This window comes from Sus scrofa, chromosome 13 (assembly GCF_054392235.1).
Source record: "Sus scrofa isolate SSC_HxYL_T2T_F1_AM1 chromosome 13, Sscrofa_HxYL_maternal_Yorkshire_Landrace_v2.0, whole genome shotgun sequence".
Taxonomy (NCBI): domain Eukaryota; kingdom Metazoa; phylum Chordata; class Mammalia; order Artiodactyla; family Suidae; genus Sus; species Sus scrofa.
In genome coordinates this window covers 138,268,331-138,294,652 of record NC_139395.1, presented here as the reverse complement: position 1 = coordinate 138,294,652, position 26,322 = coordinate 138,268,331, and the positions used below count along the sequence as shown (strand labels likewise).

General features: G+C 40.0%; 1 protein-coding gene and 1 long non-coding RNA gene across 23 annotated transcripts in view; both read left to right on the top strand.

Annotated features, from left to right (window-relative positions):
• Positions 1-26,322, top strand: part of IGF2BP2 (insulin like growth factor 2 mRNA binding protein 2) — a 164,050-nt gene that overhangs the window by 106,236 nt on the left and 31,492 nt on the right. For 12 of the 21 annotated variants that reach the window (XR_014824494.1, XR_014824488.1, XR_014824491.1 and 9 more), the window contains exons 3-7: positions 16,344-16,392; positions 17,370-17,421; positions 21,309-21,372; positions 23,879-24,151; positions 26,004-26,138. Coding sequence is in view for 16 of the 21 variants with exons in the window: in XM_021069998.2 (XP_020925657.1) it covers positions 16,344-16,392; positions 17,370-17,421; positions 21,309-21,372; positions 23,879-24,151; positions 26,004-26,138 (573 nt within the window). In the remaining 5 variants the exon portion in view is untranslated. Of the gene's footprint in view, positions 1-12,185; positions 13,028-13,061; positions 15,306-16,343; positions 16,393-17,369; positions 17,422-21,308; positions 21,373-23,878; positions 24,152-26,003; positions 26,139-26,322 lie in introns of those variants that run through there. The other 9 variants (XM_084990626.1, XM_084990623.1, XM_084990624.1 and 6 more) reach the window with 6 other exon arrangements.
• LOC146397645 (uncharacterized) lies at positions 1,624-6,363 on the top strand. 2 transcript variants are annotated; one of them, XR_014824496.1, is made up of 3 exons: positions 1,624-1,652; positions 1,931-4,997; positions 5,322-6,363. It is a non-coding gene; the product is annotated as an uncharacterized LOC146397645 (long non-coding RNA). The 2 variants fall into 2 exon arrangements; XR_014824495.1 differs by lacking the exon at positions 1,624-1,652 and having other exon boundaries at positions 1,896-4,997.

Here is a 26,322-nt window from a genome sequence, read left to right as displayed (position 1 = left end):
GCCGCACTCACAGCATATGGAGGTTCCCAGGTTAGGGGTCAAATTGGAGCTGTAGCCACCAGCCTACGTCACAGCCACAGCAATTCGAGATCTGAGCCACATCTGCGGTCTAAACCACAGCTCACAGCAATGCGGTATCCTTAACCCACTGAGCAAGGCCAGGGATCGAACCCATGTTCTGATGGATACTAGTCGGGTTTGTTAACCACTGATCCATGACAGGAACTCCTATAATATTGCATTTGTATGTTGACATTACAAGAACATGGCCCTCAGTGATTCCACTTCCAGGAGCTTATCTTCAAAGATATACTCATACATGTGCAAAAGTAGACAAGTTTCTCATTACAATGTTTTTGGTTTTTTGGAAGTAGCAAAAGTTTAGAAACATTGTATGCCCATATGATAACCAGGTGACCAGTTCAAGTAATTTTGGTAATTCATAAAATTGAATGTTACTTAGCTGTCAAAAAGAATGATACAGGAGTTCCCATTGTGGCTCAGTAGAAGCAAATCTGACTAGAATCCATGAGAACACAGGTCCCATCCCTGGCCTCACTCAGTAGGTTAAGGATCCGGTGTTGCTGCCAGCTGTGGTGTAGGTTGCAGATGCGGCTCGGATCCTGCATTGCTGGGGCTGTGGTATAGGCTGGCAGCTACGGCTCCAATTTGACCCCTAGCCTGGGAACTTCGTATGCCTCTCCAAGCGAAAAAAAAGCATATACAGAGCACTAACATTTATATTTGAGGGAGAAAAGAGAATACACAGTTTACCCTTGAACAACGTGGGTTTGGACTGAATGGGTCCATTCTATGTGGATTTTTTTTTCAATAAATACATTGGAAATATTTTTGGAAATTTGGGACAATTTCTTATAGATGAACCATGTAGCCTAGAAATACCAGAAAAAAAAAAAAGAAAATTTAGGCATGTCATGAATGCATAGTATATATGTATATATAACATACAAAATATGAGTTTGTTATCAGTAAGGCTTCTAGTCAACAGTAGGCTATAGTAGTTTGGGAGTGATCAAAAATTATATGCAGATTTTCAGCTGCACAGGGTGAGGGCAAGTAAGTGTCCTTAACCCCATGTTGTTCAGAGGTCAACTATATACATATATGCTTTTGTATAGAATACTCTGGAATAATTTTTTTAAACTGGTATCAGAACTGGGGGACTGAAGATTAGGTGTAGAGGGAAAAATTTTCTAGTATGGTTTTTCTATTTTGATACCTTGTGAACTTTGCACAAAGAACATGGAGAACTTAATTCCAAAAAATGAATTTATCCTAAAGAAACCTGTTGAGTGTTAGATATGTGTCCAGGTTTTCTGAGATCTACAGAATCACTATATAAAAATCACTAGAACTCCATGTAATATAAACACTTTTCATCCTAATGTCTCAGTGCACCAGCTCCCCTCCCATCCCTCTGCCTTTAAAGTCTCACTCACTTGTTACCTGGACCACTGGATTTGGAACAGGCCTTAGTAAATTATCTAGTGCCAATTTTCCAGTAAATGTACCATGTCTTAAATTTCTGTCACCTGCTGCTAAAAGCATGTTATTTTAAAAATATGAATTTTGGGGAGTTCCTGTCCTGGCTCAGTGGTTAATGAATCCGACTAAGAACCATAAGGTTGCGGGTTCAATCCCTGGCCTTGCTCAGTGGGTTAATGATCCGGCGTTACTGTGAGCCGTGGTGTAGGTTGAAGACAGCTCTGATCCCTCGTTGCTGTGGCTCTGGCGTAGGCCGGCGGCTACAGCTCCAATTCAACCCCTAGCCTGGGAACCTCCATATGCTGTGGGAGTGGCCCAAGAAATGGCAAAAAGACAAAAAAAAAAAAAAAAAAAAAAAAAAGAATTTTGGAGTTCCATCATGGCACAGCAGAAAGGAATCCGACTAGGAACCATGAGGTTGCAGGTTCAATCCCTGGCCTTGCTCAGTGGGTTAAGGATCTGGTGTTACAATGAGCTGTGGTGTAGGTTGCAGCTGTAGCTCCGATTAGACCCGTAGCCTGGGAACTTCCATATGCTGCGGGTGTGGCCCTAAAAAGCAAATACACACACACACACACACACACACACACACACACATAGGCTTTACAGAGCTGTCTAGATCAAAGGTGGAATAACAAATAGAATATCACTACAATACTAATTAACCAGCATCTGGATTATGGGACAGAGTTCTGTTTCTGTGTAGTGGAAGCATAAGCTTTGATCTAGTGGTTTATGACATGAATGGAATTCCTTGGAGACAAGTATAGTCTTCTCATTCACAGTCCCATGCCAGACCTATACACACCTATAGAAAGTGGACATGCTCCCACTTAGCTGTGCCATACCCTCCATTCTCAGTAAATTTCAGGAAATAACATTATAGCTTCAAAATCCAGACACCAGATATTATACAAGAGTAACCCTGGCAGTAGGCAAAGTGTAGACATGAGGCTTTCTGCAGTAAGATAGGAAAGGGAAGAAGTGAGGTAAATTGTGTCTGTAGGAATGGGTTGTGATACAGGTAGAGTTACAAATCTACTTTTTTTTTTTTTTTTTTGGATTGTAAGCTATTTAGTTATAAAATACTATGGACTCTATCAACTAACTTATCTATTATTAGGTTGTTAAAAATTGTGGCCCTTACTAAACACAAGATTTGTTGGGATGACTTTTTTTTTTTTTTTTAAATTCAGTCTCTGTAGCCTGAGGTCCATAGAGACACTCTTCTTTACGCTCCCTACCTTTTTTTTTGTGACAGTTTTTTTTTTTGCTGCCAAAATGAAGTAACTCTTGGATTTGGAAAAAAGGTTGTTTAACTGCCTGTCATCTTGTCAAAACTGCCACATATCTGAGGCATTAGCCAGGGAGGTTAAATGATTGGCCCAGAGTCTCCAACTGCTAGCCTGAGGCCAAGCCAGTAAAATGTTTTATTAGAGGTATGGAGAATTGCTAAATTAGAAAATCCAGGGAATATATTTAAACTTATATTTTTCTTAGATCCTTGTTTCTCCTGTAAGAAATTCAGGGCTTTTGTTTTGCTTATAGATGCTAGTAAATAACATGTTTGCATTTCCACAAGTATCTGCTTGACTATTACAGATTTGTATTTCCCACTGAGGAACAAAATACTCTCACTTGAGCACAGTAATCAAGGTGCTCTTAAATGGAGAAGAATAAGCCTCTGAACTTCTGAAATTATCCAGAAATGGTCCTTTAAAGCCTGAATCCATAGGTGATTCTTTATCACTTCAGTGGTTTCTCTTCTAGTTCAGTGCTGGCTCCTTGCAGTTCCTTCTAATTGATTGTCTAATTGTGACTCACCAGGTGAGGTCAGATTTACTCATATTTCATAGGAAAACCAAGTACCAGCTCTCCTGGGCATATCAGGACCAAAGCTGGGAAAAGGAGTTTGAGGGTGCTATACTTCTATCAAAATAACCCTAAGGCCTCCATGTATAGGGTACACTGTAGTTTCTGGAGTACTTTCTCGTAATTCCTTGGTGAGGGACAGAGGAGAGGGGTGGGCAGGAGCTTATGGAAGCTAAGGGGAGGGTAGCTGCTGAACTCTCTTCCCTCCCTCAATCCTGCTGCTGAGGACTTGGCTCCTGGCAAAGAAAGGGACAGGGTCCTGGAAGTAGGGGTCAACCCTGCACTGCATCCAGGGAAGGGAGGAGAGAGAGGAAAAGGAATTTGAAGTTTTGGAAGCAGGACCACCCGGCTGAGCTGGGTAGGTTATTCTCCTTTATTCTCATCAGGTGTTGCCTCCTAGCTGCAACATCCCATTGATAGGTCCTTCTGGGGCCCACCCAGCTAATGGTGCTGGCTTGAGAGAAAGTGATGAAAAGTCAGGAACCAACTGAGACAGATGCTCTGTTTACTGTCTTTGTAAGACAGGGAACTCAGAAGAGAGTGTGAATCAGCAGCTGGAAGGGATTCTGTGTGTAAGTGCCAGAGATGTTAACCCTGTCATGTACATTCACTGATCCATCAGATGTACTGAGTGACTGTTGTGTATACATCACCAGGTTAGAGCTGTGCATCTGCAGGGGTAGGGATAGGATGTACATAGTTCAGGAAGGATACAGCTCAGGAATCTTGCATTTCTATCAGCACCACTGGAAAAATTTCTCTGTGCAAAAATCTAGTCTTCCCAAATTGGTTACAAATCAAATTTGTATATCTGGAGTTATCTCCCTACTAATTTGTCTTATTTCAGAATTGATGTAAAGAGATCTTAAATCATCTGTTTTTAAGGCTGGCTGTTTGAGGTTTTAAAAAGTGAGTTTCATTGTATTCAAATTACGTAGCATTAGCTCTAAGAGCTAATAATTGTCCTTTCTTTTTACATCAGCACTTTATGAGATAGTGAAGACATTCATTGATTTGTTTTTCTTTGTATGTTGGGAAGTGCTTTTTTTGTTTTTATTGGTGTTGTATGAAAAGTTTTTTCTGATTCCTCTTCCAATTTTGATAGATAACTTTTCCTCTGATCTTTTTATTTTCTCCAGAGCTCCCCTTTGTGCAGCAGAGGAAATCTCAGGGGATTAAGTGCTAAGGGCAGGTCTGGGTGGGAAGAAAAGCTTTCTCTTGTGGCAGTGCTGGTGCCCCACTGCTGTATACACAGAAACACCTGCCCAACAGTAACTTCCCCACAGCGCTTAGAAACAAGGACTTGCGTGATGGATGCTTTTTACTAGCTACAATTACAGAGATACTGTGCAGAAACAGGTGTTAAAAGATACCTAGTTGGAGATCCCTTGTGGCACAGCAGGTTAAGGATCCAACATTTTCACTGCAGTGGCTCATGTCACTGCTGTGGTGTGGGTTCAGTTCCCGGCCCAGGAACTTCCACGTGCCCTAAGTGCACACCCCCCCCGCCAAAGATACTGAATTCATGTCTAGCTAAAACCAAAAAATATAATTAGGAAAAGGCAGGAATAGGCTTATTCCTTGAGGATTGATTTGGATCAAGGGACCAACCCTCTAAAGTACATTCTTTAGGAGTTCCCGTCGTGGCGCAGTGGTTAATGAATCCGACTAGGAACCATGAGGTTGCGGGTTCGATCCCTGGCCTTGCTCAGTGGGTTAACGATCTGGCGTTGCCGTGAGCTGTGGTGTAGGTTGCAGACGCGGCTCGGATCCTGCGTTGCTGTGGCTCTGGCGTAGGCCGGTGGCTACAGCTCCGATTCAACCCCTAGCCTGGGAACCTCCATATGCCGCGGGAGCGGCCCAAGAAATAGCAACAATAACAACAACAACAACAAAAAAAAAGACAAAAGACAAAAAAAAAAAAAAAAAAAAAAAAAATAAAGTACATTCTTTACTGAACTGTACACGTTTCATTAAACATGTAAAGTATGTTCTGTTGAAATTAGAGAGTTCTAGGGTCGTTGAGGTCAATATTGCCTTTTTTTTTTTTTATATCCATGGAATATAAGCAGCATGAGGATGTTTTCTTTTTGTTCACTGCTGTACCCCAGAACCTAAAACCTATGTTTAGCTAAATAGTAGGTGCTTAGTGAACATTTTGTTAAGTGAATTTGGAAGAGCTTTTGGTTTAACCTCAGAAACCATTTATTCCCCCAAATCAGGTAAAATGTCCAGTATTTAACCTCCAGTCAGAACAGTTGGGTATGTGTGGTTAGATTGTTTGCAGCACCTGACCCTCAACAGGTGAAATGTTCCTTCTGATGAGATGGCAAGTGCTGTTCGCTTTACACTGTGTGGGGAAGGAGAAGTACCTGTAGAAAGGAGGACTCTGTGATTTGGCCAACTCCCTCCTGCCTTTCTCTGTTTTACTTGGGATTTAGAGCTGTATTAGAGATGAATTTAATTTTCCTTAATCACCGTGACTATGATGAATAAGATTAAAGTTCTCTATAACTGCTGGAAATAGTTCCATCTTTTCAGAAGTGAAGTGGCTGTTGGTTTGTCACTCATTCCCAGACATTGAAGACTCATAGCTTCTGGCTTGAATTTTTGTTCATTGTGAAACTGTCTTTTGAGTATGTCAAGGCATGCCATTGTACTTGTCTTCAGGGAAGAAACACCATGTCCATATGAGTCATTACATCCAATCACAGGGAGCCTGTGCAGTGGCTGCTATGTCAGAAACATCTTCCTCTGCATTTTCCAGCCTAAACTGTAGTGAAAGAAATTGGCTTGGTTGAAGATCCACCCATCAGTATCTTCGCTAAGCACGTGTTCTTATACTTGGAAGACAGGACACAGGATGGAGTGGGCCAGGGAAAAGAAGCCAGCTGTCAGCAGCAAATGCTCCTGGTGAATTTGTGATTGCTAAACACCTGTTCTGTTCCAGATGCTGCTTGATATGAGGAGGGGAAAAATGAAAAAGACATAGGTAAAAAGAAAGGAAATGGACAGATTTGAGTGCTGTTTGGAGAACTCAAGAAAACAATTGTTGGGGAAGATGAATTGAAGCAATGTTAAAAGGATGGCACAGTTGTGGGTACCTAGGCACATGGCTCCCTTGCCTTTACAAAGCTGATTTTGTATTTACCCTCTGCTGCACCAGGAAAACATTTATATACTCAGGTTGTAACTTGTATCAAGTTTATGTTTTTTATTGTGTTCAAAATATGTGTACATATTTGTTTTTACTCTCGTTAGTCATAATTACAAATAACGACAAGTTCCCATTGTGGCTCAGCAGAAACAAACCCGATTAGCATCCATGAGGATTCAGATTCGATCCCTGGCTTTCCACTCAGTGGGTGAAGGATCCGGTGTTGCCATGAGCTATGGTGTAGGTCACAGACACAGCTTGGATCCCACATTGCTGTGGCTGTGGTGTAGATTGGCAGCTGTTGCTCCACTTTGCCCCTAGCCTGGAAACTTCCATATGCCACAACTGTGGCCCTAAAAAGCCAAAGAGAAAAGAAAAAAAAAAATACAGATAATGAATTGAGAGCCTTATAAGGGCAACCACTTCTCTAGAACTTAACTGGAATCTTTATCACAGTACAGTAAAATTCTTTCAGTTCTTACTTGGTCCAGATCTTATAAAGCTGGAGGCTGGCAATGAGATCTTTCACTCACAGACTCAGTCTTACCTCTCAAGATTTTACCCTCCTGAATCCAAATGTATGTTTGTACTCAGGCACTCAGGCATACATGAATGCCCTTTCCTTCTGAGAACTTTGTCTATCTGTCTGGGATTCACACCGCCCTTCTTCACTCAGCAATCCTTATTTTGGGGAGGGTTCTCAAACTCTGTCCTGCCCCTTGAAGTTTAGCACAGCCCTGATGGGGCCCAGTGATAATAAGCAAAGGCTTGCAAGCATGCACACCTCCCAGTCATGGGCCAGGAGAGGCTGAGTGTCAGCCAGGAGTCAGCTGACCCTGTCCACTAGTTAATACCTTTATGGCCCTCTCTGAAGGGCATTTATCTTAAGTAAATTCTTTTGAGGAGCAAAGAGCAAGCCACTATAGTGAAATTTCTAAAGTAACCCTTCCTAGGGGAGATGTTTTTGGTCACAGTCTACGATGAGGTTGATAATGAGAAGGAAAACCTAGAAATCTATTCCTAAGATTTGTTTTCTTAGGATCTGCCTGAGGTGGCACATTTTGTCCAAAATTCATTGAAATGAAATGTAAATTTTGTTATTGATGATTTGACAGTTCTAAGTGACATTTTCAGAGTAAAGATTTACATTTACAAACCACAAGTCAAAAATACTGCTCCCCAGCTGTGAGACTGGACAAGGGACTTTTCAACACTTCACAGGTATCTGAAAAATAGGGATAGCAATCCCTACTTCATAGGCAGGTGGTGAAGCTTAAATGGGATGCTTAGCACGCATTAGTACAAGTAATAGTGGTGATGGTTTGGGGAAAGCTTCCTGCTAAAAACACTGTAATGAATGTGTTGGGTGTATCTCTGAATCTTTAATAAACTTCATCAAATAAAATAATTTGAAGGACGGTAAAAAGATAGTGTTCAACGAAGTCCATGGAAAAATTCTGTAAAACTAGAGCTAAAAGTGTTATTTCTTTTTCTGTATTATCATAAAATGAGTTATGGAGGGGTATGGTGAATGGAAAAGACAATATCATGTATAGGAAATTTGTACACAAATTTTTTTTTTTTTTTGCTTTTTAGGGCCGTACCCATGGCATATGGAGATTCCAGGCTAGGGGTCAAATCAGAGATACAGCCTCTGGCTACACCACAGCCACAGCAACGCAGGGTCTGAGCCACATCTGCAACCTACACCGCAGCTCATGGCAATGCCAGATCCTTAACCCACTGAGCTAGGCCAGGGATTAAACCCGCAACTTCATGGTTCCTAGCCAGATTCGTTTCCAATGTGCTACAGGGGAACTCCAATGCAAATTTTGATTAGACTAGTCACAGTTTTCTTATGTCAAGTTTTTTGTTTTTATTTTAATTTACTAAAGATGTCTTTGACAAGGAAAGTATATTTCCCCCAAATAAGTATTTAGATTTTCAGTCTTCCTCGAGTCAGCTATTTTTTCTATTTACCACTGCTTGGGTAAAAGGAGCACCCCCTTTTACTGAATTGAATCAAAAAAGAGAAATGTTCAATACTGACTTCTTTTTTAAAGAGCAAAAATACTGAATCTCTGAGGAATTTGATTATCTACTTCACTGGAATAATGTATGGTGGTTTCAATCTGTAGTCAGGCAGCCTGATTCCTTTTACCAGGAGATAGTTTTATCCTTCCACATATACCCCTTTCTAAAAGATTTGTAGAATCCTGCAGTTGGCATCAAACTCAGTGGTCACTTATGTAATTTGTACTCATTGTACTCAACCTAGGAGGAAAACTCCTTCACCATCTTGCCCAGGAGTGGCAGCCTGAACTAATCACAAACATCAGGTTATCATCTAAGTAGCCTGCTGACTTTTCTCTTTTCTCCTACCTCTTTCAAGAACAATTAAGAATCCCTGATGTTTTCCTCAAAAGGGAAATCTGGAATTGTGTTGGCAACCCCTTAAAGATTCAAGGCCTCATTGATGGGCTCAGAGGTAAATAAGTTACAAAGTCTCAGACTATTGTTTGTTATAAGCACTGATTTCTTTTCTGTGACATTCAAGCAGTAGACTTCCAAGAGAGCCTGTCTCTCATTCCTCGGGAAGCATGAGTGCATTAGGGCCACTTGGGGGTTTATGGTTTTGTGGGTGTGAGTTTATAGAGCAAGGGAATTTACTGGATTCATAACTGCAGTTCTCCTGGCTCAAAACCATTTGCAACAGGGCACCACAATAATATCTTATTTAATCCTTTTATTATTTGGCCTGTAACACTGCTAATATTCACAAGGACTTTACTCTGATCACGTGTTTTTTCTCCCTAAAAAAAAAAAAAACCAAAACTCTTTTTCATTTTTCAATGCTTTTTATGTTGAAAGCACTTGTTTTTCTAATAATTGCTATACTACATTTATTTTAGATTCCATAGAGGCAGAGGCAGTTGTTCTTAATAATTTTGTAACAGAGTGACTTAACAGTTTGTTTTACTGACTTTTAGTCATTTCCTGTACTGGTTGTGTGTATGAGAGAGAGATGGAGAGAGAAAGAACTTCAAAAGACAGTTGGGTAGTTGGGTGTAGGGTAGAAGATTGGACTTGGCTGTCTCTGGTGATTCATTTGCTTCCCTTACTTAATTGCTAGCCCTAGGTCCTAGTTCACTTTGGCACAGGATGTCCCTTGTACAGAATGTCCAGAAATTTTAAGGGGAACTCTCAGAACTAATGAGGAATGGGGAAGGAGATAAAGTGCCTCCACAAACACATACTAATGAGGGCATGGGATGCAAGGGAATCTGACTGTAGCACTGGAAGAGGCAGTGTGGCCAGGAGCTCTGGTGGTTTGTCTTGACTCTGTCAGTGTCCTAGGAGTCAGTTAGCACCCCTGCCCCTAGATAATGTACATTCTGTGGTGCTTTGATTTCCCTCCAAGATGAGAACCATGTGTCATCTGATAGAGCTCAGAATTGCTGTAGAAACAGACAGGACCCAGTTGGATAGACTCTCATTGCCCCCTAAAGGACTCTCCTATAGGACCTTTTTTGCTTCCTTTGCTGCTTGCCCACAGTTTTTCCAGAGATCCTCCAATCCTTAGCTCAGTTAATTGTCAAGTGGAATCTGCGATCCTGTGAGCTGGGTTTCCGCAATATAGGTTAATTTTCTTCCCACAATGGTCAAGGCTTGGGTTAGTCTTCCCAAGGTGACTTAGCAGGTTTGTGGTTGATTGACCATATGCCTAGAAACTATGATATTATCCTCCTCACATGTAAACAGGCATTATACACACACACACAGGTTTAGGGTTATTCTTCAAGATCATAGAGATTCTTTGACAAGTAAATATGATTGTATTTCCCTAGCTGATCTCCCAGCTATTTAAAGCAACGGATTCTACCATACAAAATAATTTCTACCACGTCCTTAAAAGTCATAACAATGGACATCTAGTTTATCTGGAATTCACTCAAAGCCTTCTATTTCCTCTGGACATCTGTGGTACAAAGATAACATATTCATAAAAAGTACCCTGAGGCAATTATATGTTGAAGAGCCTTAGAAACCATCAACTAAATTTGAGTTAGATGAGCTGGGGTTGTTATTTTGTTTAAGATTTGAGAGTCTACATGTGTGTATACTATTGTCATCGATTAACCAGAATGTAGAATCCATCAAATTGGCCAGGTCCCCAGCCAAGAAGGATGGGTATAAGGCTTTATTCTTTTCCTGGATGTGTAGAGCTCCTTGTCCTTTTCCACCTAACACACTTAGCTTACTTGAATATGAAAGTGGGAAATTACGAGCTCTTGAATTCTAAAGCCTTGGGAAAAGAGCCTGTGTATCTGTGTTAAAGGGTACTCTGTACTTGACTTTCAGTTAAATTAAAAAAAAAAAAATCATGTTGGGCGTTCAGCAGGTTAAGAATCTGACTAGTATCCACGAGGATGCGGGTCCAGTCCCTAGCCTCACTCAGTGGGTTAAGGATCCAGCGTTGCTGTGAGCCGTGGTGTAGGTTGAAAACAGCTCAGATCCCTCGTTGCTGTGGCTGTGGCACAGGCTGGCAGCTGCACCTCCAAATCGACCCTAGCCTGGGAATTTCCATATGCTGCAGGTGTGGCCCTAAAAAGACAAAAAAAAAAAAAATTTTTTTTTTTTAAATTCATGTTTCTTACTGCCTTTGTTTACTCTTGTTTTTAAGGTACACAGCATGTTGAAGGCTCAGACCTGGCACGCATATAAATTACAGGTGTGGCAATTTGTTTTGGGTGAAAGGGAAGGGTAAGAGCCTGAAATTAGAGCAGTTTGGTGGGGCAAGAAAGTTTAAAGTTTTGAAAGATGGGGAAAGGAGCAGTAACAGGGGCATGACATGGAATTTGGATGTGGTGATAGTAAATCATTCAAAAAATGCAGAAGTAACTGGTCATATTTATGTCTTAGAAAGTCACTGGCGGCCAAGTGTGGGATGGATGGGAGAGGGGGAGTTGGAAGACGGACAGTCCACAGACCAATAGGAGCCGGCTGTAATGTGCTAGGCAGTGAGGAGAAGAGATGTCAGTTATGTATATTTAGAGAGCTTGATTGTTTTCCTAAAATAAAAGAATTGTGAGATAATCCTTTTTCAAGAGGAAGAATTCTTTTCTTATAACCTCTTTCCTGAGTTGTGTAAATTTGGCTTGTTTTCAAGCAGAGCACACTTTTATGGATTTCAAAAGGAGAAAGAGCCACAGTCGTTGTTCAAGACTGAGCCCAACACTGGATTTCTTCTCTAAAGGAAAGCAGGGAGAGAACTCTTCCGTCTTCCCTTCACTACCTGGCCAAGGAGGAAAGGACAGCCTATGCCGTCCTTGTGGAATCAAGAAGGTTTGAGTCATAAATAGACTACAGCCAGCAATAGGAGTGCCTTTCCCATCCCTGGAGTTCCATGTTCTCCTTTTCTGCTCTGCACTTGGCCCCTTGCTGGACAGGAAACTAGTAAACAAGAAGCCTGTCCTTGAGGAAATCTCCATCCAGTGAGGGGACAGCGCCAGCAGATAAATAATTATAGCAAAGAGAGAGCTGTTATAAAAGCTAAAGAGTGTGTAGAAATCATTCTGCCTGGAGATGCCCTGGAATTGTCTGCAGGTGTGAACTGGGTTTTGAAAGGCACACCAGCGTCACTCCCAGGGGAGAAGGGGACAGGCATCCTGGGTTCCCTGACAAGAAAACACTGTGTTAACCCACAGAATGGAAGCAAATATTTGCAAATGAAGCAGCTGACAAGAGATTAATCTCCAAGATTCATAAACACCTCCTACAGCTCAATACAAAAAAATAAAACAACCCCATCAAAAAATGGGCAAAAGATCTAAACAGACATTTTTCCAAAGAAGATATACAGATGGCCAAAAAATACACAAAAAGATGTTCAGCATCACCAATTATTAGAGAAATGCAAATCAAAACTACCATGAGGTACCACCTTCTACCAAGCAGAATGGCCGTCATCAAAAAGTCTATGCACAATAAATGCTGGAGAGGGTATGGAGAAAAGGGAATCCTATTACACTGTTGGTGGGATTGTAAATTGGTGCAACCACTGTGGAAAAAAGTATGGAAAGTCTGCAGAGAACTAAAAATAGAACTACCGTTTGATCCAGCAGTCCAACTCCTGGGCATCTATCCAGAGAAAAGCATGACTCAAAAAGATACATGTATTCCAGTGTTCATTGCAGCACTGTATACAATAGCCAAGACATGGAAACAACCTAAACCTCTACCCACAGAGGAGTGGATCAAGAAGATGTGGTACATACACACAATGGAATATTACTCAGCCATAAAAGGAAAGAGATAATGGCATTTGCAGCAACATGGATGGACCTAGAAATTACCATGCTAAGTGAAGTTAGTCAGACAGTGAGACAGCAGTGTCATATGCTATCACTTACATGTGGAATCTAAAAAAAAAGGACACAGTGAACTTCTTTGCAGAACGGATACTGACTCACAGACCTTGAAAAACTTACGGTTTGCAAAGGAAACAGGGTTGGGGCGTGGGGGGGTGGGCTGGGGATTTGGGGTGGAAATGCTATAAAATTGGGTTGTGATAGTAGCTGTACAACTATAAATGTAATAAAATTCATTGAGTAAAAAAAAGAAAGCATGGTATCCAGATGATGCCAAAGATCCTCATCTCTCCTGCTTCTAAAAGACAGTCTCTCAGGATGTCCTCCCTCCCAGATGACCTGACTGAGCTCCAGCTGAGTGGGTTCTGCTGCAGTGATCTCTTTTTACCCCGTTCAGTTCTCAATTCTTTTTCTTTCTTTCTTTCCATTCTGGTCTAAGATTAGAGATGCAGCACACTAGCTTTCTAGAGATGATTTCTCCTAGAATCCTGCTTAACGAACCTTCCAGTTGCTCAACTGACTTGCCTGATGTGTGATCCTTACAGGATGTTACAGGGAAGCATCACTGTTTTAGGCCCATTTAGTTAGGACATGGGATCATCTGGACTGGGCAGAGTTTGATTATTTATACATTATGAACAAAGGGGTTTGCCAAGTAAATAAATACTCTGTTAAGTAAGATTTCAAGGATACCTAACCTAATTATGGAGAAAGTGAGGTGTTTTTTGTTTATTTTTTTAAGTAGGTTCCAGGGTACTTTTAAAAGATAAATTGTATCTATTAATGAAAGCAGCCTAGTAGGGAGCTTTTAATTGTTAAATTTTTTAAAGCAAGTAAGAAAAAAAATGAGTTCTCTGGTGGCTCAGCAGGTTAAGGATCAGATGTTGACACTGCCATAGCTCTGGTTACTACTGTGGTGCAAGTTTAGTCCCTGCCCAGGAACTTCCACATGCCACGGGCACAGCCAAAAAGTAAATTAATAAAGCAAGTAAGACATGAATGCAGTCTCATTAAAAAAAAAAAAAAAAAAGACAGAAGTAGCTAAAATTAAAAGAATGTGTCCCATTTTACCAACCAAATGTTTGTAGCTACCTTTTTGTATGCATTTACATATATATATGTAAATAATGATATATAGTTCTGTTTTATGATCCTAAAAAACAGGATTAACTTAATCTGTAATTAGCTCTCATAGCATTATGCCTTGGAGAGTATCCTATGACAAGGGACATAAGTCTACTTCATTCTTTTTAACAGCTGTATAATGTTGCATATCATGGCTGTGCTATGATTTACTTACTCATCTTCTTGCTGCTGGATATTTAGATTATTTGTATTCTTTGTCGTAACAATGCAGCAGTATCTGTCTTTATTCAAATCTTTATGTCCTTGCACAAGTTTCTTCCAATATGATTTCTGTCAGTAAATTCTTTGTTAGCAGTTGGCGTCAATGTTTGTACTTGGAGATAACAAAAATATTTTTCTTTAGAAATACTCAATTTTCTTGCAAACTATGATGCCTTTTCTATAAATAGTTAAGCTTGTGACATCCTCTGTGGAGCATTCCATGTAGCCACTGTATGGGGGTGTTGTCAGCAGTTTTATTACGAACTCTTGCCAAAGGCAGTGTCCAGGAAAGAGCCTTCATAGCACAGAAGTAGAAATTAGCTCTTGGTTCTTTTTTCTTCCTTCTTATCCTAACACAGAGTTAGAGGTTTTACAGCATGGCTTATATAGTCATGTCAACAGCCCTGGTAAAGCATGAATACATTCTCGTTTTTTTTTAATATGACAAAATAGAAATAATATATAGGATCTAGAACAAAGGGAAGGCCCCCTTTTATTCTATAAAAATAATCTGAGAAAACAGGAGCCCCTCACTTCCTTTACGGTATGTTTGTCGTTTCCTCTGTGTACTTCTCTCTGTGTCTCTCTCCTTTTTTCTTTCTGCATGAATTGTAACATTTCTTTCTGGGGCTGTTGCCTGGATTAAAGCCAGGGAGAAGTGTGTGGCTGTGTATAGCAACTATTTTGTACCTCTGACACAAGAAGGAGAGGAAAAGTAACAGGGGTACACTTTGGCCACCACATTCCTTCTCTTACAACAGCCTAAGGGGATATTTATGGGATTTCAATGCCAAGCTTTTCCACTGAAATGACCTCTCTAATATTTAAATGCTGATTTGTGTTTTCTTTCCAGGATCTAATATGGTCTCCAAAGATAGAAAAAGTCTTATCTTTATATTTCTATTCTTTTTTTCTATCTAATTTTAGTGCTTAAGTAAAAACAAGAAACAATCTAAATCACTCAAAGGTATCAGACCAGCAGGATGTCTTGGAAAAAAGAGAAAAATCTTCTGAATAAAAAGGCAAGAGAAGGCCCAAATGTCCATCAATAGGTAGGGGATGGGTTAAGTGTACTTTGATACATCCACGTAGCATCAGATAGAATGAGGATGCTCTCTATCTACCAATGCATAAAGATCTCCAGAACATTACTTTTAGGTAAACAAAACAAAGGAAAAACAAGATGCATTGAGTGTATAGAATATGGAAATAGTTCTGTAAGAAGAGGGGGGAATATAAGCATTTATATTTTATTTACTGCATAAAGAAACTGAAGGTTACACAAGCAATGAGTAAGACTTTTCATGGTAAACCTTTTTAAAGTGTACGAATGTTTGAATTAGGACTGTGTTACCTATTCAGAAATAAAAATGTATTTTTTAAAGGAAGCTTTGCTTTGTTGTGTCATATCTTGTTTAAGCCTGCTGTGTATATGACTCCACTTCTCGTGTTTGAGTCTAGGTACCTGTCGGGTTGCAGGACTATGCATTTTGAAGAGGAAGGGGATAATTCTAAAATAAGAATATGTATGGAAATTTAAATTCTAACTACTTTGGTAGGAAATTGAAAAGGCAGATTTGCATCTAAGCTGTTTCTTTAGTTTGTTCAGACGTCTTGGATTTATTCTTTATTTTTTTCTTCCAAGTAATTGAAAACCTTAAAACAAGGTGCTATTTTTTTCTTTCTTTTATTTATTTTTATTGGGTAGAATTGATTTACAATATTACAGTAGTTTCAGGTATACAGCACAGTGATTTAGTTTGGGATTTGCAGGGGGTGGTGAGATTATATTCCATAATAGATTACTACAAAATGTTGAGTATAATTCCCTGTGCTATACAGTAAGATATTATATGATGATAAAAGGATCAGTACAAGAAGAGGATATTACAGTCATTAACATATACACACCCGATATAGAAGCACCTAAACAGATAAAACAAATACCAACAAAGGGAGAAACTGACGAATGGCTTAAAACAAGATGTTCTTGATTCACAATTGAAATCCCTTGCTGATGCCTTAGTGAGAAAGTGAACTCAAAACTCAGTCTTATGCCTGTTTGTTGTGTCTGTTTTTATTTTTTACAGGAGCAGGAAAATTCAGATTCGAAACATCCCTCCTCACCTGCAGTGGGAGGTAGGCCAATGTCATTTCTGTTTTATCTTCCTGCTCTCTGTCCTCATTTTATTTTAATGGGTTCACAGGGCATTTTCTCCCTTCGTTAAGAGTTCCCTCTCACACTTAGGAATGAGAGCTCCTCAGGCTTCCCTTCTTTGTTGTCCTAATGTACATGGTCTGCCCTGAGTTTGGAGTCTTGGATTTGCCCCTTTCATCGTGCAGGGCACGTACTCTGATTCCTCATATTCTGCCTTCTCCTGCACTGAGCACCAACAGAAAGACTCTGAAACAAAGTGTATACCTGGCTTCTGATTTTAACCCATGATTTTTAAAGAGATTTTTGCTTTTCCAAATTAGGATTTGGGGGAAAATAACATAAATGGAAAACCAATAAGACTAGCAGGTTCTTTGTTAGTTCGAGCAGGTTTTTTGTTTATTTTGAATTAGTTGCTATGAATAACAGTTAAGGTGTGTTTTCAGAGTTGTAAAACTTCTTACAAGATTGTTATCTTAAAATACAGTAAGATAGAATAGGAGGAGTGGCCTTATTGCATTATTTAAAAACATACTGCCCCATGTTCCCCAACCCAAACAAAACCAGAATAGCCTTAAAGGAAATAATGTTTTTGTCTAACATTTTCATTACCTTAAAAAATTTTTTTATTGTGAAAAAGTTTGAACATATCTATATCTCATTGCTTTTTAAAATAAGGAGCTTCCCTAAAGAAAAACTGAAGGAAGAATGGTTAAATCTTCCATGAAAGAGAAGTGATCTTTGTACTTTATTCTGCTTCTCATTACAAAAGCAGCAGGTGGTTTCCAACAATCACGATGACTGTGATTGTTAACAATTACTAACACTCAGAAACGTGACCATCTCCTCAGTGAACAGATTACTTGGGAGCCAGTGAGCAAATGAAAGTCCTGTACACTTACTCAGTTCTGGCTCTTTTAGTGGAAGACCTAAAATTCTGACAATGAAGCTTCTTTTTCAGGTATTGGATGGACTTTTGGCTCAGTATGGGACAGTGGAGAATGTGGAACAAGGTAATAGTGAAGAAATTAGCCTATTGAATTTTGAGAGGAATGTTACCTGTTATTTCTTATAGGTTGAGTCGAATCCAAGGACAAATAATAAGTTTAGTTTCCTTTGAAGCAAGCTTCCCAACTAACTATATGTGAGAAAGCTCTATATTTTTTCAAAGAATGGTTTTCAGGCTATTTTTCTTATACTCTGCAAGCACTGGACAAATGCTGTCAGGGTGGGATAAGCTTAATTTACTTGGAAGTAACTGGATTTACACTACTAACAGCTTTCCTCTTCCTCTTCCTGGCTAAGAACAAAAGATCCCTAATGAGTGTTTCTCAAGGAGTAGGAATTGCCTGACATCCTTTTGAAAATGCAGATTCCTAGGTCTTACCATAGACAGACCTACAAAGTCAGACTCTTTGGGGAAAGACGTTATGAATCTGTATTTTAGGCAAGCACTCCTGAGTAATTTTTGTGTGTACTCATTTGAAAGCCTCTGTCTTAGGAACGGTGTTATAAATGCCCAGAAAATACATATTCTTTTTCCTGCCACCCTTTTTTTTAATCTTCTAAAATATGAAATGCTATGGTTTTAAAGAAAAAAAAGGTACCTGAAGCTGATATCTTAGGTAGCTCTTTAAGAGTCCCAGAAAAGTAGATTCCAAGCTCCTGATAGGACAGGCAGTAACATGTGATATAAGATTATTTTTGCATTGACCTAGAAAGCATAATGTGATTCAGTCACTTACTGACTGTGAGCCCTTATAAAAGTCACTTAACCTTACTGGCTTAGTTCTGCATGTGTAAAATGAGAATAAATTTACCCTTCATATTTCACTGAGTAGTTGTGTCACACAGAGAGAACCTGTATAAATATTTATAGACAATGGAGTGACACATAATCTCAAGGAATTGTTAAAATTCACTTAGGGAAAATAATGGAGAAATCTGTTTTCTCATTTGCAATCTATTCTATCTGCTAGTATAATTCATATAATGGTTTTGAAGTAATAATTATTCAGATGCTCTCCCTCTATGAATATTAAACATCCTGTTATTCAGTTTCATGCTGCTGCTGCCCATGTCCAAAGGTGAAGGGAAAGAGCTCAGAAAGAAGACATGATTTTCAAGGATTCTGTTTCTGGGTTCTTATTTTCCTCAGTGTGGAAAAGAAGACATTCCAGTGAGGATTGGATGTAGTGGGCAGGATGGCCTTCCAGAAATGAACCTGTAAAAGTTACTAGCTAAGCCCATGTTAAAGAAATATTCCAGGTTCCTGGGGCAGTTTATAGCTCTGAGGGCACCTGTGCCCTGGAGAGTGCCCAGTTTTCAGCAGCCTCACAACTATGGGATAAAAGTGCTGGGCTATTGTTTTGTTGTTTCATAGGTGATTCCTGATTCATCAGGAAAACATTTTCAGTAGCATTTTAAGAAACTTTATAGAACTTTCATGTCCAATGAAATAAAGTATTTGAATGGAGCTCAGTTCTTCCCAGAATCAGAGAACTGCCTGGTTTCCTGAAGGCAAATGTGTTTAAAGAACAAAGAATCTGCTTAGGAAGTGAGAACAAAATCTGAGACTCCTAGTGGATAGCTTTACTCAGGAGGTGCAAACCCAGCCCTTTTCCCACTTCTGGAAGTCTGCAGCCTCATCTGTTGCACTGAAAGCACAAACATGAGGCCTTTGTAGCATTCAGTGTGTCAGCACTGCAGGAGGATGGTTATGAGCTTCATGTCCCCTGTTTTGCACTGTGAGGATGCCTCTGGGTAACTGTGTATTGGAGAGAAATACAAACCTCCCAGGCAAAGGTCAGGGCTGGGCTTGGCATTTATGACATGTAAATCTCAGTGGCAGTTCCTTCCTGAGTATTAGGCATCCCCTGTCCTAAAGGCTGCATCTACTTTGAAGTTATTGGTTAACAGTGGCATTTAACCTTTTCAGAATCTCATGAAAATTATAAACCAGAGTTCCTGTTGTGGCTCAGTGGTTAACGAATCTGACTAGTATTCATGAGGACACAGGTCCAATTCCTGGCCTCACTCAGTGGGTTAAGGATCCGGCGTTGCAGTGATCTGTGGCGTAGGTCTCAGACATGGCTCAGGTCCTGCGTTGCTGTGGCTGTAGCGTAGGCCAGCAGCTCTAGCTCTGGTTCAACCCCTAGCCTGGGAATCTCCATATGCCATGGGTGCAGGCCTAAAAAGACAAGAGACAAAAAAAAAAAAATTATAAACCAAAAAAATCCAATCCACAAATTTGAATCTTTGTGGGGGGCGGGGGTGAGTATAGAATTCCTAAAGCTCTAACATCTAACATGGATCCAAGATTAAGAAGCCCTACATTACAGGATGTTATCATTACTTTAAAAAGGAGCCTTATTGTGGTTGCCTTGAATTATCCTTAACTTAATGTTGTTAATTCCAAGTCTCCCAGTAGCTTAAATGTTTTAATGGGGGAGGATTTTGATTTAGTCATGTCTACTGGTTTTGAAAAGGAAATCATTTTTTTTTTTTTTTTTTTTTTTTTTTTTAGGGCTGCACCCACGGCATATGGAGGTTCCCAGGCTAGGGGTCAAATTGGAGCCACAGCTGCCGGCCTACACCATAGCCATAGCAACGCAGGACCCTAGCCACGTCTGTGACACACACCACAACTTATGGCAAAGCCAGATCCTCAACCCACTGAGCAAGGCCAGGGATTGAACCCACGTCCCCATGGGTGTCAGCTGGGTTCGTTAACCACTGAGCCATGGCGGGAACTCCAGGAAAACAGTGTTTTTGGTTTAAGTTTACCAACTTGAGAAAGTTTTATCTTGCCTTTTGAGTTTATTTTTAATGAGTGACTCTGGAAGAATAAGCAAGCAATTATGAATCAAGATAAGCCAGCTCACAAGAGTAATCCCTTATTACCACTCTTAGAGTTTATGTGTTCTCCCCCTCAGCCAAGGGAGTTGGAATTGTCACTGTATTTATTTTATACAGTTACAAGATTTAACTCATACAGTCTAGGAGTTCAATAAGAGGGAACAAAAATAGTTGTAGTTCAACCTTATCCGTGAATGAAGAATTAAAATACTTTCTTATTTAATACATATATCCAATTATTTTAAAATAAATGCAAATTATAACAAAACTCATACTTTGGGAGTTCTCTTGTGGTGCAGCGGGTTAAGGATCCCATATTGTCACAGCAGCAGCTTTGGTTCAATCCCTGGCCCCAAGAGCTTCCACAAGCTGCAGGCATGGCCAAAAAGTAATAATAATAATAAAGTAAAATTTTTTTTAACATTTTTAAAAAGAGTAAGTAATAAAGTAAATTTTTAAAAACTTCATACCGTGATAGTGTTACAATAAATTGATGTAAACTTCCAGGAGAATAATCTGAATACAATCATTAAAAAACATTATGTTCTTTTATCCAATTACTTTTATTCTGAGTTACCCTAGAGAAAGTAATTCAGAAGAACACAGATCAAGTGATACTTGCAACAATGGTGATTTTTAGCAACACTATTAGAATAGCAAACACTGAGAACAACCCATTTGTCAACAATTAAGGAATGGTTAGACAAAAAAATCATGGCACATTTACTTACTGCAATTTTATGTAGACATTAAAATTGAAAAAGCCAAAGAAGTACATATACGTATGCAAAAGGGTTGATAAAATAAATGAAAATATAGCTTTAAGTTGTATAGATAATAGATTACAAATGTCTGTATACAACTGATTACAAGTTACCATGAATGCACATGAATAGAGACAGAGATTCAAATAACTATGGAGTTAGGGTGATGAGTTTTTTTGTGTGTGTGCGCATTTTTCTCTAAAGTAAGTCTGTTTACATTGAGCTAAAGGGCAACAAATTTTTTTTCTACAACAATATAGTTTTTGCTTCTTTCCTAGTCAACACAGACACAGAAACTGCTGTTGTCAACGTCACATATGCAACAAGAGAAGAAGCAAAAACGTAAGTGGATTTGGGCTTGTTTCCTTTTAAATTGGGTGAGGGTTGGGAGCCAGGGAGAGCTTGTCTTTGAATTCCATTGAGTCCACTATAAGCCTTTTCTGAAAAGACATAGATCTTTGACCTGTCAGCGGAGCACCAGGGCAGTTATACCAGGGTTTCTGTTTGTTGATTGTACAGAGATTTTATCTTGAAAAATGCTGAGCCTTGGCATCAAAACTGAGGTGAGGCCTGTGTCTTAACACAATCCGGAAAGAAGGCACCAACTCTGTGACACTGTGTCCTAGAATATGCTTTGGCACCCACTGGGAGCCACTTTTACCTGGAGCTTCCTCCATGCACTGTGAAGAAGCAGCCCACACCTGTTTCTATCCACACTTATTGAATGGATCCTGAAACCTCATTTTCCCTCTATGAATATTAAAAGGGGGATCCACCTCAGCAACATCAGCCCCAGGGAGCATTGTCTAGGCGTGGTTCATCAAAAGGAGCACCTGGCTCATGTTCTTTTTCCTACCCACATTCACTTCCTAACCCCATTCATGACTGCCTTGGTTTAGTGATAGTTAATTGTGAGCTTGGCTATTAATGGATATGGGATTGAATTTTTTAAAAAACAAACAACATCGAAAACAAGTTCCGTTTTGTTTTGTAGGAGGTCCATGAGGTGCCTGTCAGGTCAGCGTAACTAGAATTATAGTCACATGTGTTCACGCTTTACGAATGTGGCGTAATATCCATGTTGGTTATACATCCCAGGATTACAGCTTTATTTCTTTTTCAAGGTTTCAACACCTAAGAAAACATTTTTAACCCATTTTCACATCACTAGTTTGCAAAGCGTTAATTTTGCATTGAAAAATGCAGTAGTTCATTTGCTGTTGACTTTTGCATACATAGGTAAGCAGATTACATACCAACAACTCACCTTTATAGCTCTTTGTCTGGCTACTACTTAGGTTGGACCTCTGTACATGATATTAGTTTGTTGTTTTTTAAAGTAGTTTTATTTATTTATTTATTTGTCTTTTTGCTATTTCTTGGGCCGCTCCCGCAGCATATGGAGGTTCCCAGGCTAGGGGTCAAATCGGAGCTGTAGCCACCCGCCTACGCCAGAGCCACAGCAACGCGGGATCCGAGCCACGTCTGCAACCTACACCACAGCTCATGGCAACATGGGATTGTTAACCCACTGAGCAAGGCCAGGGACCGAACCCACAACCTCATGGTTCCCAGTCGGATTTGTTAACCACTGCGCCACGCCGGGAACTCCTAGTTTGTTTTTTTTTTTAATTGAACTCAGAAGATGATTCTTTGTAATAAATTCATAAACCCTAAACTTTAACCTTGTAGAATAGGGTTAATATTTTCACATGCTGCCAAAAACATGGAAAAAATTGTTCGACTTCATGTATAAATTTTAAAATGCAGTAATGGCATTTTAAAATAATAATATTCTATACTTTGGAGGATTCAAGGACACAAATGATCTCTTAACTGCTATGGAATAGTAAATGCTGAAATCTTTCCAAAAGGACACTGAGCAATACTTAAGATGTTAGAACTCTGGGAGTTCCCGTCATGGCTCAGAGGAAACAAATCTGACTAGCATCTATGAGGACACAGGTTCGATCCCTGGCCTTATTCAGTGGGTTAAGAATCTGGCTTTGCTGTGAGCTGTGGTGTAGGTCACAGACACAGCTTGGATCCCATGTTGCTGTGGCTGTGGTGTAGGCTGGCAGCTACAGCTTCAATTCAACCCCTAGCCTGGGAACCTCCATATACCACTGGTGTGGCCCTAAAAAGACAGGAAAAAAAAAAAAGAATTCTGCATACTCTCTGACCCTGCAACTTCATGCAGGAATTTGTTCTTTGTGCAAAGTTCTACTTGTAAAGATGGCCATGACGACACTGTACTCAATAGTAAAAATTAGAGATAGATAGCTGGATATATCTATCTAACAATAAAGAATCAGTTGCAAAAATGATAAATCAGTAGAATGTTAAACAGGATATTTAATCACTTGGGGAAATGTTTAGAGTTAATATTAACTATTTAAAGGTTATAAAGTAATAGTATTAATCCATTTCTATAAATAATATATTTTTAAAAAGACATAGGATGGGCTAGGATTTTTTTCTTATTTGTGCTTATCTGCTGAATTTTCAATAATAACTATCTATTACAATGAAAATTTTTTGAAAGAGTCAGTTTTATACTGATACTTACAAAAACTTTTTGATGAGGGGAATACAGCCTTGGGGGGGTAAATAAAAGCAGAATGGCAAATTGTATATCTAGCCTGACCGGCCCTGTACAATGTGATTATTTGTTTAATTGTTAACCGTGAGTAATTGGTTCTGCCCTGCTCACCTCACGGCACTCACACAGGCAACTAGTGAACGAGAGTGAATGAAGTGGTCCACTGACCCGGGGTGGGGGTGGGGGGGGGGGCGTTTCTCCTATGTTGTTTTCTAACAAAGCTCACTTGCTTCTGCTGCATTTCAGAGCCATCGAGAAGCTAAGCGGGCATCAGTTTGAGAACTACTCCTTCAAGATTTCCTACATCCCGGATGAAGAGGTGAGCTCCCCTTCGCCCCCTCAGCGAGCCCAGCGTGGGGACCACTCTTCCCGGGAGCAAGGCCATGCCCCTGGGGGCTCTTCTCAGGCCAGACAGATTGATTTCCCGCTGCGGATCCTGGTCCCCACCCAGTTTGTTGGTGCCATCATCGGAAAGGAGGGCTTGACCATAAAGAACATCACTAAGCAGACCCAGTCCCGGTACGTGACTCCGGGGCTTCCTTTGCTTCCTTCTGAGGGGTCCCCTGAGTGCTGGTGGGTCCCGGCCAATCCCAGGTTGCTATTGCTTGCGTTAGCAGTGGGGGGCTGTGCTGTATGGGACGGCGGCTTTTTTAAACAGAACAACTAACAGACTAACATTAAGCCAGGGGCTTTCATGAGCTTTCATGCCAGTGACCTAAACGTCCGACACTTAAACACTAATAGTTCATAAAAAAAAAAGGTACTAGTGACCTCACAGTCAAGAATTGTTCTTAGAAGCTAAATGATGCCTGTGAATACATCTCCATATTTTTGAAACAGCAGAGGTATGAGGCAGAACTTTATGGGATCCTAGAACCCACTTGCCTCCTCTTCTGAGTCAGAGCCTTGGGTGGTAGTCATTCTTTAAGACCACCTAGGTAGTCTCACAAATAGCTACATAAAGGAAGCAGGTGAGTCACTGTTACATTGAGCAAGAAATAAAGTACATTAGCCTTATGTTTAGTTTTCTGTCTGCTTAAGGAGACTGAATTGGTAGTAGGAGTTGTAGTGGAAAGTGACTTGGGAGGTTGATTTTTGTATGTTCACAAGACAACAGCATGATATAATGAACAGAGCACAGGACTTGAAAACAAAGACCTTTGTTCAAGTTTTACTACTTAATAGCTATATGGTCTTGGAAAAAAATTTTATACTCTCTGAGCATCAATTGCTTCTTTTGTAAGCCAGGATTATTATGAGAATTAGGACAGTCAGGCAGAATGAATGAAATAATTACTATGAAAGCACTTAAATTGCAAAGCACCACATTACTGACAAATATTAGTTATTTACATGCCTAGTACATTTGCTAAGGTCACTGAATGTCTTCTAACCTACAAGAGAAAAAAACATATTTTTTTTGGAAGTGTCTCAGTTACTTCCAAATAATGGATACTTACATGGGTCCCAGAGTTCATAATCATAGGAGTGAAATGATGAGATAGTAGAGAGGAGAAGTGCTGTGTGGTTTCTCTTATTTTAAAATCAGCCCTTTTTTTTCCCCTCCAAGTTTACTTCACTGAGAAAGTGATTTTTATTTGTATGTCTTTTTTGTTCCAAAAATTATTTAAAGTGGCTTTAAAAATGCAGCAAGTTTAAATAGAAGTGAGGTTAGTTCTCAAAGTGTGTGCTTGGATCTGGGCTTTCTGACAGCCAAAGTGAAAAGGGATACAATCAATTATGTGATTTTGAAAGTTAACAAAAACAAGTAGAGCCACAACTACCCAAAGAAGTCTGATAAAGTCATCAAGCTTTTGAGCCATTAGTTTTAAGAGCCTGGAAGAAGGCAGGCTGCCAGTGGCAAGGAAACCAAAACCTTAGGCAGAGAAAGGGTACGCCTCTGTTTTCTGTCCACACTCAGATATATAAAGCTTGCTTGAATTTGGTATTTAGAGTTGGATTAGCACATGGCTTTTAAAAGCTGCAATCATTTGAGAGACCGGCATAGTGCCAATGTGCAGTATTATCCCGCTCACTTTACTCCTCACTTCTAAGATCATTTGAAAGACTGCACAAAATACTTCATTTACCAAACTGGCTTCATTACTACACTGGCTTAGTGCCTTTGTCCAATCGCACTCCTGTAAGAAATAGTCCCTTCTAAATGGAGCTGCAAAAAATTCAGGTTTGGCACAAGACCCCCTGCCCTGCTTACTGCCTTCTCGGAGAATGGCATTGGTTGCAAACGTGCTAATGGCACTTCCTTGCCTGTCTGTGTCCTTGCTGTCCATTGGCCCGTGTGACATATTCTTGGGACTAGGATCCAGTCCCAGATGACGTTGTGCTATGGCTCCTGATTCTTTTCCTGCAGGGTAGACATCCATAGAAAGGAGAACTCTGGGGCTGCAGAGAAGCCTGTCACCATCCATGCCACCCCAGAGGGGACCTCTGAAGCATGCCGCATGATTCTTGAAATCATGCAGAAAGAGGCCGATGAGACCAAACTGTAAGTTTGCATGTAATGCACAGATTCTTCAGCAGAGAAAAAGAGGTTCTCATTCATTTGACCCAGGAAAGTTTTGTTTTTCTTTTTTTTCTTTTTCTGTTTAGGGCTGCACCCTCCTTGGTGTATGGAGGTTCCCAGGCTAGGGATCTAATCGGAGTTACAGCTGCCAGCCTACACCACAGCC